This window comes from Oreochromis aureus, linkage group 13, assembly GCF_013358895.1.
Source record: "Oreochromis aureus strain Israel breed Guangdong linkage group 13, ZZ_aureus, whole genome shotgun sequence".
Taxonomy (NCBI): Eukaryota; Metazoa; Chordata; class Actinopteri; order Cichliformes; family Cichlidae; genus Oreochromis; species Oreochromis aureus.
In genome coordinates, this window is record NC_052954.1 from 10,496,153 (window position 1) to 10,517,395 (window position 21,243).

The 21,243-nt window shown below is 41.2% G+C and overlaps 1 protein-coding gene across 1 annotated transcript in view; it reads left to right on the forward strand.

The window, feature by feature from the left end:
- plpp4 (phospholipid phosphatase 4) overlaps nucleotides 1–21,243 on the forward strand; it is a 57,934-nt gene that overhangs the window by 32,127 nt on the left and 4,564 nt on the right. The window contains exons 4-6 of the mRNA XM_031737532.2: nucleotides 2,654–2,717; nucleotides 2,881–3,005; nucleotides 20,798–20,968. Coding sequence (XP_031593392.1) covers nucleotides 2,654–2,717; nucleotides 2,881–3,005; nucleotides 20,798–20,968 — 360 coding nt within the window. The remainder of the gene's footprint in view (nucleotides 1–2,653; nucleotides 2,718–2,880; nucleotides 3,006–20,797; nucleotides 20,969–21,243) is intronic.

A 21,243-nucleotide genomic window follows, 5' to 3' on the forward strand; every position in this document is an offset into this window, starting at 1 on the left:
GAGTTAGATTTCCCGAGTACCAATGGGAATTTGTTTTTCTAATGTACTGGGTTTTAATGTTGGATACAGTGCAATCTACTAACACACTGCCTCTTCGCCTCATTTTCTTTGGAGTGAAAAGGATTGTTTTTCTTTATAGAGTTGTCTAATAATCCTTTATCATTCCCAAAGTCATGCCGCTTAATTGCGTGATTATCTCAGTGAGGATACAACGATGCCATCTTGGAAGTTTGATTATATTTTCCACAAGACGACTCTCGGAGAACGGCAGATGATTCTGTAATGGTTTTTTATGTCTGTTTTGGTGACAAAGAATGAATAATATTGCTCAGCATCTGAATGTGAGATCCCATACCACACAGATAGTGACATTCTTATTTACTTATTTTTTTTTACTGTGTATGGGGATCAATCTTCCAGCAAAGTACAAGAATGCATTTGTGTTTACGCTCATGTGTCAAAGCATCAGCATCTAGTTATGAAAGTACTATATACAAAAAACAAGGCTTTATTTACCTGTGCTGTTAAAATAAGAGAAAAGATTTAGAGGGTAGCAATATATTAAGGATATGACAGGCGATTTGGACAATCGGGGATTTCATCAAATCCCACAAATCACCTTGTTTTTCTGTAAGAGCTGAAAGAGAGGGTCTTTGCTAATGTAATGGCCGCAGTCCTATCTTTATTCATGAGGCTACTAATTTCCTGAAACTGTGCCCTAGAGTAATCATTGGGGCAAATTCTAGGGTATATGCATATGAATGCGACCAGATTTGGTTTGCAGAGGCATAGCCCCAATCCAAATGTAAGTAGACCTATTTGGCATAGGGACTGGTGCCGGATGAATACTATATTAGGGGGATGAATATATTAGGAACCCTCATGGTGGGCTAAAAAATGGCTAATCATGCAAGCTCCTCTCGGACCCTTCAGGATTAATTAGTGGATGTGAGGTGAATTTTGGCCGAACTGGATGCACAGAGTTGCAGGGTGGGAATATACATGCGTGCCATATGGCAGTCCACTACACTAGATGCACGTTATATTTATAGCAACCACTTTCATCAGCAGAAATCTGCTTATTGTGTGGCAGGAGTTAAACAGGCATTAAGCGCAAAACACAAACTGTCAAATTGTGTTATGTGTCACATTTGGCTTTAGCCAGCAAAAAAATCATTAGTGCATTAATGACCGTCAGCAAGCACCACAAAGGATTTGCTAACATGTTAGGGAGTTGGAGTGGAGCAATAGTTTCATCCTGACAAAGATCTGACAAAGGATGAGGGAAACACGCTGCAATTTAACATCCCTGCCAAGACGGCATGTGCCTCATTCTGGGATTTCATTTGATCTGCAATGGTTTGCCCAAATTATCCAGCTGTTAAATAATACTGAAACTGTGCTCCTGTCAGCCACTCAGGAAGATAATTCATGTGTGTTTTGGTGGTAGGGTGAGTGGATTCATTTCCACTACGGACTACTGGGATGAACCTATGAGGTCAGAGTACTCTAGCTAATGATGAGTCCCGGTGGTTTTCTTTACAGCTAATTAAATGAACATACAGTTACAGTATAATACCTACCTGTCAACCTATTGCAGTTTTCCTGTTCCTCATCACAGATGTTGAATAAAGCAGTAATTGCTTCACAGTCAGACTAGGCCCTAAAAGGATGCGCTTATGTCAGTTTTTCTGTGAGGATTCTTTCTTCACTTTTATCACATTTTCAAATCTAACAAGTAACACATCAATCGCACCCTTTGTATTTAGTACTAATACTGTTACTAAGCTTAGACATTATATTCAAATGAACCATCTATTTTTTACTGCTTACCTAGGTTTTGTTGGTGTACAGTAGGGCTTCCCCCTGCCCATCTTTTCCAGCTCTTCTAAGTCTTTTTTCAAAGCTTTTCTCAGCCAACTTCTCACCTGCTAGATGTCCATCTATAATATAGACATGCTCAAAAGCAAGGCACGTGTCTCATTGCATTGGTGGAAGAGCAGTGGCCTTACCCTATCTCGCAAACTCACTGCCGACCCAGTTGATAGCCACGGCTTTAGTTTGAGGTCCTCATTCTTATTCTAACACTCGGCTGCATAAATCTGAATGTTGCTGCTTCATGAAGCTATCATGACCACTTCATCTGCAAAAGAGACAAAGATGTAACCCTGAGATGATCGAACAAGACACCCTATGCCCCGAGCCTCGACTGAGCCTAAAATGTTATCACTACTGTGAGATGAGAAAGCTTATTGCTGGATTTGATCTGACAGACATCTGTTATATTTGGTCCACGGCATTTTACCCACACTCCTAAAACAAAAGCTGGATGGGGCATTTATAGTAGCTCAAAGCACCATGAGTCTCACAGGGTAGCTAAGCATGCAATTTTGTCAGTCCTACTAGCTACTGTTGCTGCTCACACATGACCCTAACAACCATGTGTCCACCTGCAAGGGAAATTCCCATCAATGTTTTATTGCTATATTATATCAGAAAAGAAGTAAACCTGCCCGAATCTTTGTCACACTGACAGAAAAATGAATGATTTACTGCAGTGTGATGGTTTCAATTAATCCTACAGATGCTGAAAAATATCAATCTTTGTACCCCAACACTGTAAAATGTTCTATATGTGTCTCTCTTCCTCCAGCTGTATCCCTGGCTCTTGCTCTAAACGGAGTCTTCACGAATACTATCAAGTTGATTGTTGGCAGGTACGTTAAACAAGCCCATGTTTTTTTAAAGGCACTGTCAGTAATGCTAAATGTTAGGCTCTTGGCCCTTGCCACACGAGATCCCATTTTCACTCTTGACAAGTAAAATGAAATTCTTTCCGTCGATGATATTGAAACCGCCCTTCGGTTGTTTGATTTTCAGACCGAGGCCAGACTACTTACAGCGTTGTTTCCCAGATGGGCAAATGAATGCAAAGATGCTCTGCACTGGGGAGCCAGGGGTAGTCTCCGAGGGGCGCAAGAGCTTCCCCAGCAGCCATTCCTCCTGTGAGTATCACAAGGCGATTGACATAAATCACCTCCAGAAGTTGCAACACAATGCCAGAAGATATCAGACACTCATTAAAACTGCATGGTGCTCTGAGCAACATTTCACCAAGTAGAAACAAAATCTATGACTGACTGGCTGCTGTATGTATGAGGTGTTTCTTGTTGCTCTCTCTCTTTGACGGTAATTACAACATGTAGCAATCAGCTTCATTCAATTTGCGCACCCTAAGTAAGAGCTGAATGCACACCTACCGTTTGATCTGATATCCTGCTGTGCTCAGCTGTGCATTCCGGCTTAGGACACGCAAAATCTTTTCAACCGCGTTATTCTCCAAGCTGTTTTCACTTCAGCAGTATGTTAAATAATTCAAATGTTTTCCTGTTGTCCAGCAGATGAATGTTAAACGGTATCCATGGAACATTTGCTGGAGGCCACACAGATGCTGAATAAACTCTTGGCATACATAGCGTGGTGCATCTGGGATGTAAAGGCTTTAATCAAGAAGATACATCTTTGCAAAGATCTCTTAATGGTCTTGCCAGCACTGAACAAAAATGTGACGGCATGGCTGTGGTGTTTTGTTTGTTTTTTTACGGTGTTTTGTTCTCGTCCACAATAGTAAAATCCTTACAGGAAGAAAGACTAAACCTACACCAACAGTACTCTGTAAAAGTCTTGAGCCATCCATTATTTAGTTTGCCGAGCTTCTTCAAGGACATTCAAAGCTCTTTTTTGGATGTTTCTGCCTTTTGTTCTGTTCTCTGTCAAGATGATCCCACACTGCTTCAATAATGTTGAAGTCTGGGCTCTGGGGAGGCCGAGCCATACAGAAGAGGATTAGGGCCACTGGGGGGGGAAAAAAGGTGGGCACATCTTTTTTTTTTCTTCTTTTCCAGAATTCTGAGAAAAAAGTCAGAATTCTGAGAAAAAAAGTCACAATTCTGAGATTAAAGTCAGAATTCTGACTTTAATCTCAGAATTCTGACTTTAATCTCAGAATTCTGGAAAAGAAGAAAAAAAAAGACGTGCCCACTTTTTTGTTTCCAGTGGCCCTAATCCTCTTCCGTAAATCCATGACTGATAGTGGTCCATTTTCAGTTTTTTTTATCCAGGTGTGCTTAGGATCATCATATTTTTCTTTATATTTACTTTATATTTTTCTTTAAGCTGCGTACACAAGGATTCAATCAGTCTGCAGAAGACACACATGCATCTGCTCCAGTGGCAATGAATGAAAACATCTGGCTGTGTTATTATGCATACTGAAAAAGGAAAATAAAATAAGATGAATGAGTTCAGCGCTCTGAGCTGGATGTCTTTCTGAAATACAACTCTCCTGCCTCTGGTCTTCATGTGAAATGTCTTTACTTGCTCAAATTTAATCTCGTAAAAGTCGATCATAAAACTTATGGAAGCGTGTCTAATTTTATTGTGATCTAGATCAAACTCATTTTAGATATTTGTTTCTATGCGTGTGTTATTTGTTATTCAGATGTGAAGTTTAAAAAAGTTTAGCTAAGTCTTCATTTAACAAATGTTATTTCTGGGGTTTTGTTTTGCTTGCTTGCTGCATCAGGTACTTCCCTGTGTATCTGGAGAGGATCAGAAGTCCCAGGTATACTGGTATTGGGGGTTGCAGCTGTAGGGATGACTCTTTCTGAAGCCTCCAGCTGACTGTTTCCTCTCAGCTGTAAAAGGTTGATGATTTACAAAACAGACACCACGTCGTTTAAATAGATGAGGCTTAAAATAAGAGATACTTTACTCTCTGAACATTGTTCCTAGTTTCCATTCATCCATTTAGTTTACTCTGGTCTTAATCAAGATCTTAAGAAGAGATATTGTTAGAACCTAGAAAGAGGAGGAGCAATTCAGACTTTAAGTTTGGAATATGCATTGCTGGACAGAAGAAAGTTAAAAGCTTACAAGACAGGATGCTGAAACGTTACATACTGTGTATGTGTGTGTGTGTGTGTGTAAGAGAGAGACAGAGAGAGAGCTTGAGAGAAGCTGAGCTTTATTCAAAGTGATTTGAAACACACTGCAGCAATAAGGGCAAACTAGTGCACAGTTATGTTTACGTGAGCGTTATTTTGTATGCATTTGTACAGTTCGATAACTGTGAGAGTACATTGATAGCATTTAGCTCTAGTAACAGGCATTTGTACCAGTGAGCATGAAAAAGTAGGGGAAAGAACTAGTATGTAAGCACTGACTGGTACTGTACAGTGTGTGTGTGTGTGTGTGTGTGTGTGTGTGTGTGTGTGTGTGTGTGTTTATGCTTGAGTGTATGAATAAACGAGTCAGTTTTAAACAGTAGCAATTTAAACAGTAGAAGAGTAGCACTATATTTATATATATTTATAAAGAATTACAAACAACAATATTTGAATTCAATTCAATTTTATTGATATAGCAGCAAATCACACCACCAGTCACTTCAAGGCTGTATGTATTATTGTAAGGTAGACCCTACAATAATACATACAGAGAACCCAACAATCATATGACCCCCTATGAGCAAGCACTTTGGCGACAGTGGGGAGGAAAAACTCCCTTTTAATAGGAAGAAACCTCCAGCAGAACCAGGCTCAGGGAGGGGCGGCCATCTGCTGCGACCGGTTGGGGTGAGAGGAGGAAGACAGTTGTTGTAGGTCTGATTGAAGGACTGATGTGATGGTAAGTTGACTGCTGCTCCGCAGATTAATCAATGGAATTTAAGCCAAATTGTGCCTAATTTTAAGACCATATTCATTGGTTGTTTTTGTTGTTGTTATTATTTTGGGCTTTTTTTCAAAAGAATTGCTAGCTTCCCTAGAGTTTTGGCAACCCCAACAATCAGATGACTGCTGAGAAAGCACAAGGTTTCATACCCCTGTGCTATTCATGTCAGTGCAGGGGGGTCTCCTAGAGAGGCCAGGGTTGAAAAAAGGGATGCTTCAGAACCTCCAAAGGTGTTATGCGCTGATTTGCATCCAAGGCCAACATCTGTTTGATTAGCCTGACAAGTAATTGTTGGCCATTTTCAGGTCCTCGCGTTACCTTCAGTAGTTCTTCGAGGTCATCGAGACACTTAAGTTTTATATATCGAGTTTCCTTGGATTGATAATTTGTCTCGTATTGAAATTGTTCTTTGGTCTTAAATGTCCAGCGCTGTTCGTAGTAGTTATCTTTGATGAAATAGTAATGAGTGTACAAGCCAGAGTCTAGAAGATGATCTGGTAGCTGACCCTGAGTTTCAATTATGAATTTCAAAACATCATAATCGTCTTTCCCAGGATAGAGAGGCACCCCTGTAGCAAGCTCCACAGCTACCAGCCCCAGAGCCCACATGTCAATTGCTTCATCATATGGAATGCCAAGCATAACCTCGGGTGCACAATAACCAACCGTCCCCACACGGTAACCAGGAATCAGTGCAGAAGCGGGACATGCGAGGCCAAAGTCTATAAGTTTGACTTTGATGGGAGACTCATAGCGATTCACAACCATTATGTTGGCAAGTTTGAGGTCAGCATGCACTATTCCCACAGAACCCAGGTGGAACAGAGCATTTGCGATCTGATGCAAAATTGGCCCGAGTTCTCTTATTGGGAGACCCTGGTAACTCCAGCCCCCTATGTAGTCCCACAGGCTTTGATCGAGGAGTTCAAAATTTAAGCAAATACGCTCTCCATCGAGGAAATAGCCGTTCCATTCAACAATGTTGCACCTGTCTGGATCCAAGCGTCGCAGCTGCTCCAGGATGAAAATTTCATGTTTTGCCTGTTGCAGAATTTCAGGGTCACTCTTGTTGACTTTAATAGCCACAATTTGGTTGTTTTTTGTATTGCGACACCTGGTTACAACACCGAAGCCTCCTTCTCCAAGGAAAGACTCTACCATGTGGTGATCTCCCAAAATGGTCCCTTCAGATATTTCAAGATCATCTTCAGAGGAAGATGGGTTGGCTGAGGTGTTGACGTGTCCTTTTTGAGGAAATTCAACTGAGTTTTGGAAACTGCAGTTGAATTTTTGCGATCCTTGACTTTTCCAGCTTGAAGGCTGCTGAGAGACCACAAGGTTTTCTCCCCCTGTGCTATTCATGTCAGTACAGGGGGCACTCCTTGAGAGGCCAGTGTTGAAAAAGGGATGCTTCAGAACCTCCAAGGGTGTTATGCGCTGATTTGCATCCAAGGCCAACATCTGTTTGATTAGCCTGACAAATAATTGTTGGCCATTTTCAGGTCCTCGCCTTACCTTCAGTAGTTGTTCGAGGTCATCGAGACGCTTGAGTTTTATATATCGAGTTTCCTTGGATTGATAATTTGTCTCGTATTGAAATTGTTCTTTTGTCTTAAATGTCCAGCGCTGTTCGTAGTAGTTATCTTCAATGAAATAACAATCAGTGTACAAGCCAGACTCTAGAAGATGATCTGGTAGCTGACCCTGAGTTTCAATTATGAATTTCAAAACATCATAATCGTCTTCCCCAGGATAGAGAGGCACCCCTGTAGCAAGCTCCACAGCTACCAGCCCCAGAGCCCACATGTCAATTGCTTCATCATATGGAATGCCAAGCATAACCTCGGTGCACAATAACCAACCGTCCCCACACGGTCACCAGGAATCAGTGCAGAAGCGGGACATGCGAGGCCAAAGTCTATAAGTTTGACTTTGATGGGAGACTCATGGCGATTCACAACCATTATGTTGGCAGGTTTGAGGTCAGCATGCACTATTCCCACAGAACCCAGGTGGAACAGAGCATTTGCGATCTGATGCAAAATTGGCCTGAGTTCTCTTATTGGGAGACCCTGGTTATTCCAGCCCCCTATGTAGTCCCACAGGCTTTGATCGAGGAGTTCAAAATTTAAGCAAATACGCTCTCCATCGAGGAAATAGCCGTTCCATTCAACAATGTTGCACCTGTCTGGATCCAGCGTCGCAGCTGCTCCAGGATGAAAATTTCCTGTTTTGCCTGTTGCAGAATTTCAGGGTCACTCTTGTTGACTTTAATAGCCACAATTTGGTTGTTTTTTGTATTGCGACACCTGGTTACAACACCGAAGCCTCCTTCTCCAAGGAAAGCCTCTACCACGTGGTGATCTCCCAAAATGGTCCCTTCAGATATTTCAAGATCATCTTCAGAGGAAGATGGGTTGGCTGAGGTGTTGACGTGTCCTTTTTGAGGATATTCAACTGAGTTTTGGAAACTGCAGTTGAATTTTTGCGATCCATGACTTTCCCAGCTTGAAGGCTGCTGAGAAAGCACAAGGTTTTCTCCCCCTGTGCTATTCATGTCAGTGCAGGGGGCACTCCTTGAGAGGCCAGTGTTGAAAAAGGGATGCTTCAGAACCTCCAAGGGTGTTATGCGCTGATTTGCATCCAAGGCCAACATCTGTTTGATTAGCCTGACAAATAATGGTTGGCCATTTTCAGGTCCTCGCCTTACCTTCAGTAGTTGTTCGAGGTCATCGAGATGCTTAAGTTTTATATATCGAGTTTCCTTGGATTGATAATCTGTCTCGTATTGAAATTGTTCTTTGGTCTTAAATGTCCAGCGCTGTTCGTTGTAGTTATCTTCGATGAAGTAGCAATTAGTGTACAAGCCAGACTCTAGAAGATGATCTGGTAGCTGACCCTGGGTTTCAATTATGAATGTCAAAACATCATAATCGTCTTCCCCAGGATAGAGAGGCACCCCTGTAGCAAGCTCCACAGCTACCAGCCCCAGAGCCCACATGTCAATTGCTTCATCATATGGAGTGCCAAGCATAATCTCAGGTGCACAATAACCAATTGTCCCCACAGTACCACCAGTAATCACTGCAGAAGTGTTACATGCGATGCCAAAGTCTATAAGTTTGACTTTGACAGGAGACTCATGGCGATTCACAACCATTATGTTGGCAGGTTTGAGGTCAGCATGCACTATTCCCACAGAACCCAGGTGGAACAGAGCATTTGCGATCTGATGCAAAATTGGCCTGAGTTCTCTTATTGGGAGACCCTGGTTATTCCGGTCCCCTATGTAGTCCCACAGGCTTTGATCGAGGAGTTCAAAATTTAAGCAAATATGCTCTCCATCGAGGAAATAGCCATTCCATTCAACAATGTTGCACCTGTCTGGATCCAAGCGTCGCAGCTGCTCCAGGATGAAAATTTCCTGTTTTGCCTGTTGCAGAATTTCAGGGTCGCTCTTGTTGACTTTAATAGCCACAGTCTGGTTGTTTTTTGTATTGCGACATTTGGTTACAACACCGAAGCCTCCTTCTCCAAGGAAAGCCTCTACCACGTGGTGATCTCCCAAAATGGTCCCTTCAGATATTTTACGCTCATCTGAGCCGAAGGATGGGTTGGCTGACATGGTGTAATGTGTCTGCTTGTTTTCTGAATTGGTTTAGAAACAAAACTGAACTTGTTTTGGTTTCTGTCAGAAAATGCTCTCAAAACCTCTCGAAAGGGTTTTAGTCGCTGTCAGGTCAATGTCAAGCCATAAAGTATAATAGGTGAGCGCTCCTATTTATGGGTTTTGGGATCAAAGCAAAGTTGCCACGTCAGGAAGGATCAAAGCAAAGTTATCGCATCACAAGGGATCGAGGCGTTCGAATATGTGCGCGCATGCGCACACACGTGGTTGTTTGTGTAATGTTGTTCACACTAAGAATTTTAAAAGGAAACTGACAGTTACAAAACTTTTTGTTCGTTTATTTGTGTTTGGGGGGTTTTGTTGTTGTTTTCTGCATACCATGTCAAGCTTTTCTGTATAAAGTAATGAAGAATCTTGGATTTTAATATTGTAGTTCGTGGATTTCGGATTTGGTGCTTAAAACTTCGTGAAACTGTAACCGTATTTCATTCACCACAAATAACTATCTGATTGAATAGTTTTCTTATCAGATAGAGCAGGGGTCGGCAACCCTAGGCACGCGTGGGTTAACTGATGGCACGCACGACCATAGCTGGACTGGCCATCGGGCATACCGGACATTTGCTCGGTGGCCCGATGATTTTTTTTTTTTTGGGTTGGCCAGACGCTGGTCGGTGTGTAAAAATAACTCAGTTGTTTGGTGTTGGCCATGGCGGAGCTTCCACAGATTCAGTAAAATTAACAAGTGGAGGAGGCCAGCAGGTGGATGAGGGAAGGGGAGACAGGAGGAGGAGAGACCCGAGGAAGCCGCCGGTCGGAGCGTCAGGTGAACTAAACTTCAGGTAAGAAGTTATGACCTGCAGTCTATCTGGGTCAGATATAAACCAAGTTTAGGTGGAGTTTATTTTCGTTGTGCTGACGTTTTACAGTCAGTTACAATAACTCGTACTGCGTGCTAGCTAGCATGACGGAGTTTATATACTGCTGGGCGGGTGCTATGATTTTATTGATAGTGAACTTTATTTTATTCATAAGGTTAGTTAGTAGAGTTGCCAACCGTCCCGTACAAACGGAATCGTCCGGCATTCAGAGAAATTATTACGCGTTTCGTATTGAGCTGAGAAGGAACACAGTTTGTCCCTTACTTCAGCTACAATGAAAAAGACACAAAGCTGGAGTTATTCTGTGTTTACGCTGTCAGCTGCCTCTTCTTCTCTCATTCTCCCCCCTCTCTCTCCTGTTTCTACTTCAATCATGAAACTGATCAATGATCAGCTGATCGGCTTTTCTCTCGTTTGTTTATCGCCCACTTTGCGCCAGAAAGAGGAAACCAGCGGATGTCGCGTTAAACAAGAGCAGCACGTTTAATCTTGATCAGCTGTTGTTAGAATTTATTTAATATTAATTTCTAGTATCAGCTGATGTTTGCTGGAGCCACAGCTGTAAAAGCTGCTGGTATGATGTCGGTTTGGTTATCTGGTGAGTGGGAAACATGCAGATGAAACCAGGAGATGTCCTTACTGAATCATCAGAGCTGAACAGGTGATGGAGAAACAGGTTTACCTTTTAGGTGACATGGATGAGTTGAAGGGAAGTTATCAACGGTTTCTGAGAGACAAATAACACCAGGATCCTTTTCTATGTAGCTGACAGCTGGTAACTGTGCAGGGGCGGATCTAGCAAAGTGATGCCAGGGGGCCAGGTAGGGCGTTAACAGGGAAAGGGGGGCACAAAGAAATACTTTTCATTCTTATTCTCATTTAAAATGTCTCACTTTTAATAAATAATTATCTGAGTCTTACAACAAACAATTGATAGATTGATACATATATACCATCAAGACAGTGTACATCACTGTCACAACAGTGTTTGTTTTCATTCAAAGGCTTTATGATTTTTCCTATAATGGCGGGCCGGTCTCTAGTCAAAATGCCCGGGTCGATTTTTTTGTCCCAGTCCAGCCCTGGATGCAGCTCATCTGCAGTCTGATGTTACCTACATCTTCCTATTCAGAAGGCAGAATTTCTGAGTTCTGAGTACAATCAAAAGCACCACGACTGCAGTTTTTGTGTTGGATGTAAAAAGCGCACATGACGCTGTGACGTAGGCTAGAATCATCGCGGCAGTCGACGATGGTCCAGGCGTGGGATTTCTCTCGTGGAAGTATGCACGTTATTTTTTCCTTTCTATTGGTAGGTGGCACAGTGCACTTGTGGCAAGTAAGCAAGCTAGAAGACTGGCAGTCTGGCTGGGTATCCAGTTACGGAAGCAACATATTAACAAGAGAAGTCTGAGTAAAACCAAAGTTACTTTCCCTAGTAACTAGTTACTTTTAAAGTAACGAGTAACTTGAAGTAACTGAGTTACTTTTGATGGAAGTAACTAGTAATGTAACTAAGTTACTAATTTAAAGTAACTTACCCAACACTGGTCATAGGTCAGTGTTAAGTGGCAGGAGCCTGGAGAACTATTACTCAAGATATGAAAAATTGCAAGAAAATCTGGCTGCTTGGAAGAAACGAGGGGTGGCTCAAGACTTTTGCACACCACAGTATCTGTTTTGCGAAGAAAGCATCTTTGTGTGCTTTGCCACCGCTGTGACATGCATGAAATGTATTTTGTTTTGCTTGCTTCTGCATTTTCATTACATTTCTACTCTACATCCTCATTCAGAGTTGACAAGGTAATTACGCAGTAATCATTTGTACTGCAGGAATGTGCAAATAAGCAAATTGTTGCATCCTACCGAAACAGTTATTTGTCACAGTAGTGAAAAGAGCTGAAAATGCATGATGAATCTTAAACACCTCTTTTTTTTTTTTAAAAGATTCTAATGAAACCAAATGAGAATTATTCGAACTATTATTGAGGGATATTGGGCATATGTACAAGAAACGCTCTGCTTGTGAAATGGTTGGGAAATTAGTTTAATTGTCATCCTGCTGTGAGTGTGAAGGTTTACAACAGGCTCCTAATCAAACATGAGATCACTGGGCTTTTGTGTGTTATATGCCAAGACCATGTGAATTCAATGATGTAATTTCACGGCCCAGATTTATTTGAAATACATATTTTAGCATAATGCTAAAGTCTAATGCTTACAACCTCTCAAACACCTGCTTTAAAGAAAGGCTTTGAAGTGCTGGCTTTGTCCCATTAGACATGGCAAAGAGGGACGATGCTCTGTAATTCACCGCAGCACTGAGCATGGATTACATTCATCTATGCGACAGCTCTAATAGCCTTATGTTGTTGCACAGTGAGTAAGAAAGTGATTGAGAGAACAGTGCGACTGGGGACATAGGGAGCGCCCATACACTAGCACATCTAGAGAGCAGAAGAAATCCAATTTCCCGTCTGTGTCCCTTTTCACCAGACATTGCTTGTTGGACCACGAATAAGTTACAGAGCTTTTACTCAGACAAATGTGGCGTGGGACAGAAGAATAGGGCCAAAGAGAAGACGAGAGTGAATGGAGCCTTGTTTAAAATGACATCTGGATGTCTCACAAAATCAGTTCAGGCTTGTGTGAAGACATACACTCAGACTATAGGGGAAAAAATAAACAGTTCTGCACTCACAGAGTCAGAAATGAGGTCACAGATATGCAGTTTGTGTCGCACGGTAAAATGAAAAGAAAATCCATCAAGAATAGCCAGAACAAACATATACATTTATATCAGATTCCACTGTTTGTCGAGAGCTATTTTTTAAACACTCAGACTATTATTATTGCATTTGAAAGTTGTTAAAGCTGCTCACGTTGCCCCTGATTAGATTTCTTTTTCTTCGCCTCATAGCAAAGTAAAAGAATAACATAAATTGGAGGAGACAGGTTCCAGAAAAGAGAAAAACAAACAGATAAATAGCAACTCCCCTGAATTCGCTGCACCAATATCCACAGCGATAAAGCAACCGGGCCCGAAAGCATTAGCTCTAATTGTCTACTTCATATTCATATTCATCTCACCACTCTCCCCTGTGAATATTAAGCCATTAGATATGATCAATTAATAAACACTTTTGAAACCCATCTGCCATCTTACCATCTACAGTCTCTCCAATTCCTAAATGAATCCTGAGAGATGGAGCTAACCACATCTCCAACTCCTGCTTCTTTCACTTATGCACAACTATCTATATTAAATTACCCTTAGCTTGCCATGTCCATCATATTAGTTGAATGTCTAGGGAGAATTAGGCTGCTGCAGCAGCGTGTCCTCTTATTTCTGCTATAACGCAGTCAGACACAGTTCAGTGCAGAGTGAAGGAGCAATTATACAGCGCTAATAAGGAGGTTCTGTTGAGCTTTTGTATGTTAATGGATGAAACAGTCTCCATGCTCAAGTGGTTAATTAATATGCATTATTTCTGTGAGAGTCAGGGTTGTGTCCCACTTGTTCCTGCTGGGGTCAAAAGTCAAAACAGCAGGGAGAATGTGAGGAAGGCTGGGAGATTGGAAGCATAATAATATGAGTACCGCAGTTGTCTGTTTTGGAGTGTGGTGTTGATGGAAATTAATATTATAAAGTAACACATAAATAAGTAATGAGTTAAGTGTTTAAAGCTAGAATGCAGATAAGTTTGGTGTAATGGCTCAGCCGCAGCCACTGAGGTCTTTGGCTACGTTCACACTGCAGGTCTTAATGCTCAATTCCGATTTTTTGATCAAATCCGATTTTTTTGTCTGCTTGTTCACACTACACATAAAATGCGACATCAAACGCTCGCCAGTGTGAACGCTCAAAGCGGCCCGCATGCGCAAAAGAAGATGTCACACAGAACGCGCTCTGTTTAGACCCAGAGCAAACAATATATATATATATATAGAATCTGCAGAAAATACAGTAAAAATAAAATGTTCACATTTCTCCAACGTTGTCTTCCCAACAGTTTCACCGGATGGTAGGAAATCGTTCGCGATGTCCTATCGGGCGCTTCTCCGGCGCTGATAATTGGCGTCTGTCTTGTGTCAGTGACGTAAAAGACGGATTTAATGCGACTTGACCGTTCACACAGCAGTCGCTTTCTAAAACATCGGATATGTATCGGATTCAGTACCACATACGAAAGTGACCCAGATCGGATTTGAAAATATCGGATTTGTGCCGTTCACACTGTCATACCAAGATCGGATACGGGTCGCATAGGGGCGAAAAAATCGGATTTGATGCGCTTTCGCCTGCAGTGTGAACGTAGCCTTAGAGACTGAACTTCAGCATTGCTCTGAGCTAATACTAATATTAGCACATTCGCTGTGTTAATTCTAACACGCTGGTGTCACAGATAAAAATCTTTGTGAAAGTTAGTCTTGGAGATTGGCAGTGATCTTGGTAACATCCCAGGGCAGTTACTTTTACCTAATAATAATCAACAGGGAGAATGCCATACGTTCAGTGTCAGGAGTCACAGGGATGTAAAAATTGACATAAATCTGTTAAAAAAAAAAGCTTCTAAAGTTTGGTGACTTCCAAAAAATAAGGTTTAAAATGATCTCCTCCCTCAGGTTAAACATAGAAAATGCATGTGGAAAGTCAAGATAATATTAAGCCTTACTCCCAAGTGCAAACATACTGTAATCAATGTCTCTGGCTCATCCCACCAAATACATTGAAGAAATGGCAAGCTAATAGATACAGAGAGCCAAGAAGCTGAGATTGCTGGCTGAGCTTGACTCCGTGTCCTGCCAGAACTACGACTGAGTTTAATGTCAGCTTTTTTATACAGACCAAAGTCCTGAACATTTTAACTTAATAGATAGATAGACTTGAATAAAAACGCAAAGTAATTACCTGTGAGAAAAATGTCTATCAAATCACATGGCAACCTGTCCCACTGTTGAAATGCTCCACTCAAAATCCAAAGTAGGTACAGGAGCGTTTCTTGTATAAGAAATAATTGTGCAAATCTTTTGAGAGCCTAAAGAAAAACTCCTAGTTAGCAAATTCTATCTCATTATTTCAATTTATCATGCAGCTCTGCTGTTACCTTTTCTGCTGCACCACATCTCTAAAAAGATGCAGCTGCAATTAAAAATCAAAAAGCAAATTAAAAAAAAATGCTTCTAGGCTCAAACCTATAGGCGGTTGCTGGGGCGACGGAGGGGCTGAACAGCAGGCAGCGATGCAGAGCAGCACATGTTAGTGAAAGAAATGGGAAATGTTGGTGTCTAAACAAATTCGGGGTCTTTGTTTGGTGCGAGGAGAGTAAGGCATGCAAGTGTGTATGATGCAGTCCAGCTTGAGCAGCCTGCCTGAACTAGCTTGCAGACTGTGCTCCATTTATGTGGCTGAGCATTTCCTTTGGATGCACCAGTGGATGCAGTTTCTGCCACTTTTACCAAAAAGAGAAACCTTCTTCCATTGTTTCCTTCTTTTAAAAAAGTGCAAAGTTGGTCCTTCTTCACTTGAAACTTCTGCACAAACCTTGTGTTTGTTTGAAGATGAAAAAAGGCAATCACACTGTACTCATTACTCTCATTAGGCATCTCTGTTTAGTCTCAGGGGAATAACTTTTTCAAAGCTTTTGAAATGAATGAGACAGATTCATTAACATGATGTTTCCCCCCCATCCTTGGCCTCTTCCCTCTGTCCTCTGTCCTCTTAGGAACTCCTGCCGCTTCTGAACAAGACAATAACATCCCAGTGGTTATTAAATCAGTGTATAACCCAGCTTGGTCATATATGCAAATTTTACATCTACAAAATGTATTTGCGCATTTCTTTACACGTAGCCCGGGCAGAGCACATACTTATTGTATTATTCATGCCGAAAAAGCATTTCTATTAGAGTAATCCTCAAACTGTTGACTCGCTGTGTCTACAGATATAAACTTTGTGTGTACTATGGCAATAAAAAAGACGATTTTGGCTCAGCTTTGCAGCAGGTTAGATTTAATTTATTCACATTTGTTGTTTCTGTCAATAAATTCTAAAAATAAAGGTTAGACAATATTGTTTCTATCTACAGTTCCCTTATTTTCTGTCTGGAGTATTTCAACATTGTCTTCAGTTGCTCAGATTTATAGACTGCACGTCAGTTAAAATGGGCCATTTGCAGAGTTTTATGTATGAAATCCACATATTACGAAAAAGCTCTGATATTTAACTATAGCAGCAAATTGCTACAAATCAGGGAGAGAGTTGTTCTGTGAGTTTGGTGACCTGCAGCCTCCTTCTCATAAATGGATATGTGCCTGTCACTCTGAATGAATGATTATAGCGGGAAAGAGCAGTTTACTAGATGGCTGCTCCAGCTGGGTCATGATTTTAGAAGAGAATAATCAAAGTATGTACAACGCACAGAGTAATGTATACGTTTATCATGTTCAAACAGCCAAGATGACTTGTGACGAAGTGTTACATTACTGCTGTTACTAATACAAAAATGATGTGTGATCTGCTCTCTAGAAATTAGAAATAATAAAAAGATAATATTGAAAGTCTTGTTGAACTAATATGAGTTGGACCATGCTGACTGAACATTTCAATGTCCGACTCTATGGTTTATTGATAATTTGGTCCTGTCTTTCACAGTGAGTAATGTAATTGTCTTAGCTATAGTAAGAGCTATTAAAATAAATGGTGTGAGCTGTGATGGGAAATGTGGTGAGGTTGCCCAGAAGTGAGATTGATGGGCAGTGAGGAACGCTTAGGCTGGGGATCCTGGATGGCCTGTTCATAACCTCTGAACAGAGGAACTCAAGTGAGCTAGAAAGCACAAAAGTAATGCATTTTTGGTAATGCTATGTCCAGTGTGTTATTGCATACAGCACAAGGTATAGTAAATACTGGCGCAATTTAAAGCTTGGGGTCCACTAAGCCTCTCTGTGCAATGCGTTGTTAATATTGGGCAGGTGTGAATTTCCTCTGGGAGCCTCTTAAATCTGCTGTATATCACCCAAAGCTTCATTATTTTTGTAGTGTTTGCATTTTTCCTCGCATTAATTGGGCTCCCAGTTTACCCCAGTCTACTTTTCAAGCAGGATCCAACTTTTTGCTCACATCTGATGGGTAAATTGGCTGGCTAGCAAGAAGATTGTGAGCAATCCAGCAAAAACAAAAAAGCAAAAAAAAACTAACAAAAAAACGCAGAAAAATGTAATATTGGAAAGTATTCTGAATAAGGATGCAATAAAGGAAACTACAATATCTCCATAACTTCCTGTGCGAGTAACAGTGAATAACATAGCACTCTTTAAATAAACCTAAGATCAGCCTAAACCAACTGTACACTGTGCTGGTGTAAATTGTCCAGTGTAAAATTCAGAATTGTTAATGGAGCCAAGTCATCACCTGAAAGCAAGACAGGCAGCTGCTGGGACGGCTGAACTTTCTGCCTCTTCCTTCTACCCCCATTGTATTTCCTCGCTTTCTCTCTCTCTCTCCTGGCTGCACACGTGTCCTGCTGTCCTTAGTATTCTGGGCCAGATTGTGGGTTGAGTGACAAATGGGCATCTGATGGGTGAGGCTGGGTGCTGTTTGGCCTGCTGTAGCAGTTAACTAATGACCCTGTGCCAGGGCAAAGATTAATGGCTCCATCACAAAACCTTTAATTCTGATAATTAGACTGCTGCTTTTTCTACAACATCAGTTAAAACAAGGGGTGGTCTCTTCAGCATTGCATGGCGAGTAGCTCAGTCACGATTGTTTTTTCACTCAGGGCTTTATTTTTCACTGTAACGTATGTTTCTGTGTATATGTGTGTAATTTATAACCCACTCTGTGGTGATATGATTTGGGACTCGTGTGTTCTCTTCTTTTTGTGAGTGAGTGCTTGCATAGAATCACTAATCCAATGATTTTCTTATGTACGGCAAATTTAGACCATTACCAATGCATGTGTTTGGACTGTGGGAGGAAAACCGTGCACCCAGAGAGAACTCCCACAGAAGTCAAACATAGTCCTTATATAGAAAAGCCCCAGCTGACTCATGGATTCAAACCCAGGACTTTCTTGTTTTGAGGTGAGAGCTGTTCAGTGTTCAGTCATTAGGAACCTAATTTTTTCACGTGGGATGCACACATTGATGCCGCAAACAGACTTCATTTTGCAAGAGTATGCAAATTGCTAAATGAGTCTCCTTGAGAGTGTGGGCTCTGCTTAGCTCTGTAAGTGTAGTTTTCTGCTTGCTCCCGTCTGCTCCTAGGCACCTGCAGAGTGTTTCAGCACAGCTTTTAGAGACTGCAGTCTCAGTGAAATTACCTGTGAGTGGGTGGCTGTGGGAAGAGGTCAAAAACTCCAACAACATCTCATCATAACGACCTCATTGTGATGATCCCTTGAAGGCCAAAAGCCAAAACACCTTGGTCAATTAAAAAATGTTTATCTGTATATTACAAGTTTTGCTGGAGGTTTGACCTCTTTCCATTTTCTTTATCATTCAGTTCATCCACATTGAAAGCAGGTAAAGGTGCAGTGGAAACACATACTCAACTTCTGAAAAACTGCTGCAAAAGTCCTATCAGCTTTTTTATTTTCATTACATTTTTCCAAAATGCTCAACAATTACACAGATGGATCAGCTGGTCAGTGAATCGATCCCTAACTCCTCCACAGGTTGAAGTATCCTTGGGCAAGGTACTGAAGTCCAAGCTCAACCTGATGCTTAAGCATGTATGTGTTTGTGTGTGTGAATGTTAGTGTTGGTGTCATAGGGTGAAAATGAGACTTATAGTAATAAGTTGCTTTGACTGCTCAGCTGAATAGAAAGGTGACTTATAAGTACAATTTCATTTACCTTTTAAACTACATAAATATATTGGTAGTATGATTTTATATAGACAGGTTACTTTTGGGGCTTCTTCACTCACCTCTTTTCCCTCTCTGTGTTTGTACACCACTCCACATTTAATCAGTAGTTATTAATCTCTCGCTCTTTTCCACACAGTGTGTTTTGTCCTTTCTCCCTCACCTCAACCTCAACCGATCACAGCAGATGGCTGCCCCTGCCTGAGCCTGGTTCTGTTGGAGGTTCCTTCCTGTTAAAAGGGAGTTTTTCCTTCCCACTCTTGCCAAGTGCTCATACAATAGGGCAGGGGTATTTAACTAAAATTTAAAGAGGTCCACTTAGAAGAAAGTTATTGAAGCAAAGGTCTGGATGATCATAATGTCTAATTATATATACATATATGTATGATTGCTGAAAATTCTCGCCATTAAAAGTTAAAGTGAAAATCTAATAAAGGGAGGAAAATTTCGAATTGCCTCTTTTTTGTTTCCTATCCGGACTGAAAAGTCTCAACCATTATAAATCTCGACAAAGCTGAACAGTTGTGAGCAGTTTTAGAGGCTCCCTTTATTCCCCTCTATTAATTATGGAGAGAAATTTGCCACAAAAAGGGTTGCAAATGTGTACAATATGTTCCACAAGTGTAAATTAAGATTTACAAATATGTACACCGATTTTGTGTGTAACTTTCTAGGACTCTCAAGTGCGTGCTCCAATCCACACACAAATAAGAAGCAATCTGACCACACGTAAAACTATTTTACAAACGTGTACGTCGAACCTGAAAAAATACTGATCATTTACACACAAATTTATTACATTCAGCTTCATGAGTCTGATAATTTTCTCTTTTAAAAACTTTAAAAATGACCTAATCAGCTCCCCCATGTTATTGCTCAGTGAGTGAATTGAGCTCTAGCTTGTCCTGCAAGGATTTTAAAGATTTTTGAATGGAGTCAGGGCCATGCTCATAAACATGTGGAGGTGCTCACTGATGAGCTGGGAATGATATTTAGTTTTGATTATAATAACTGTGGAGAAAACTGCCTCGGTTAAGTGCGTGGACCCAAACATGGTGAAGATGCACAGGGCTACTTTCCTCATACCTGAGAAGCCTAACTCAGTGGAAAAGTGCAAGGATCAGCACATACAAGCTGCTCTTTCAGGTCCTCATCATCTTAGAGATGAACAAATTGCATCTGGAGAAGCCCAGTGTTCACCCATTGCTCTATTTTCACTGTCCACTTTTTATTTTTGCACAGCACCGTTTGTTCCTAGTTTTTTCCTTCCTTCCTCCTTGTCAATTTTTTAAGCTTTTTGCACAGTCATCTGTATTTCTCCCTTTCTTTTTGCTGTCTTTTCATGTGTAACTTACTCTCAGCTGTTGACACTGTAGAGTCAGTGTTTACCACCTGGAATGCACAGAGCTGATTGGCTGAGTGGTATCACATCACTCTATTTTTTACATTTTAGGGTCTTTACATTATAATATAAAACCCATTGAGGCAACTGTTGTGATTTGTGTGTGATTTCGTGCTATGTAAAAAAAACTGAATTAAAAGCAACTGAACTAGCCTTGTGTGACTGGCTCACTGACTGTATTTATATAAAGAGCCTAGATCAGGACAACAACTGATAATCTGAATGTTGTACATAACATTCAATATTGATTTGTCTCTCTTTCTTTTTCTTTGTCTTCCCACTAGTTGCATTCTCAGGTCTTGGTTTCACCTCCTTCTACCTGGCGGGAAAGTTGCAGTGTTTTACGGATCAGGGTCGCGGGCGTAGCTGGCGTCTCTGTGCTATGGTGCTGCCTCTTTACAGCGCCATGATGATTGCACTGTCCCGGACCTGTGACTACAAACACCACTGGCAAGGTCTGCCTGACAGCTTAGACACGAGATTTTCCTCCATTTATTAGAATTATTGCCACAAAAAGTCTTGTGCCCGTGTCAGAGATTATTGATGTTCAGTCCAACCTTGCTCAAGGCACTTTTGTAATTGTAGATGCAGATGAGTAATGAGGCCTATGCTTGTAACAGCTGTATTCCTATAATCACAACAAGCTTTAACTTCATCATCACACCTGACAAATTGAGAGGAAGCTAAAAAGTGCAGCCGTGTACGATAAGTCCAACTAGAAAGTTTGCTT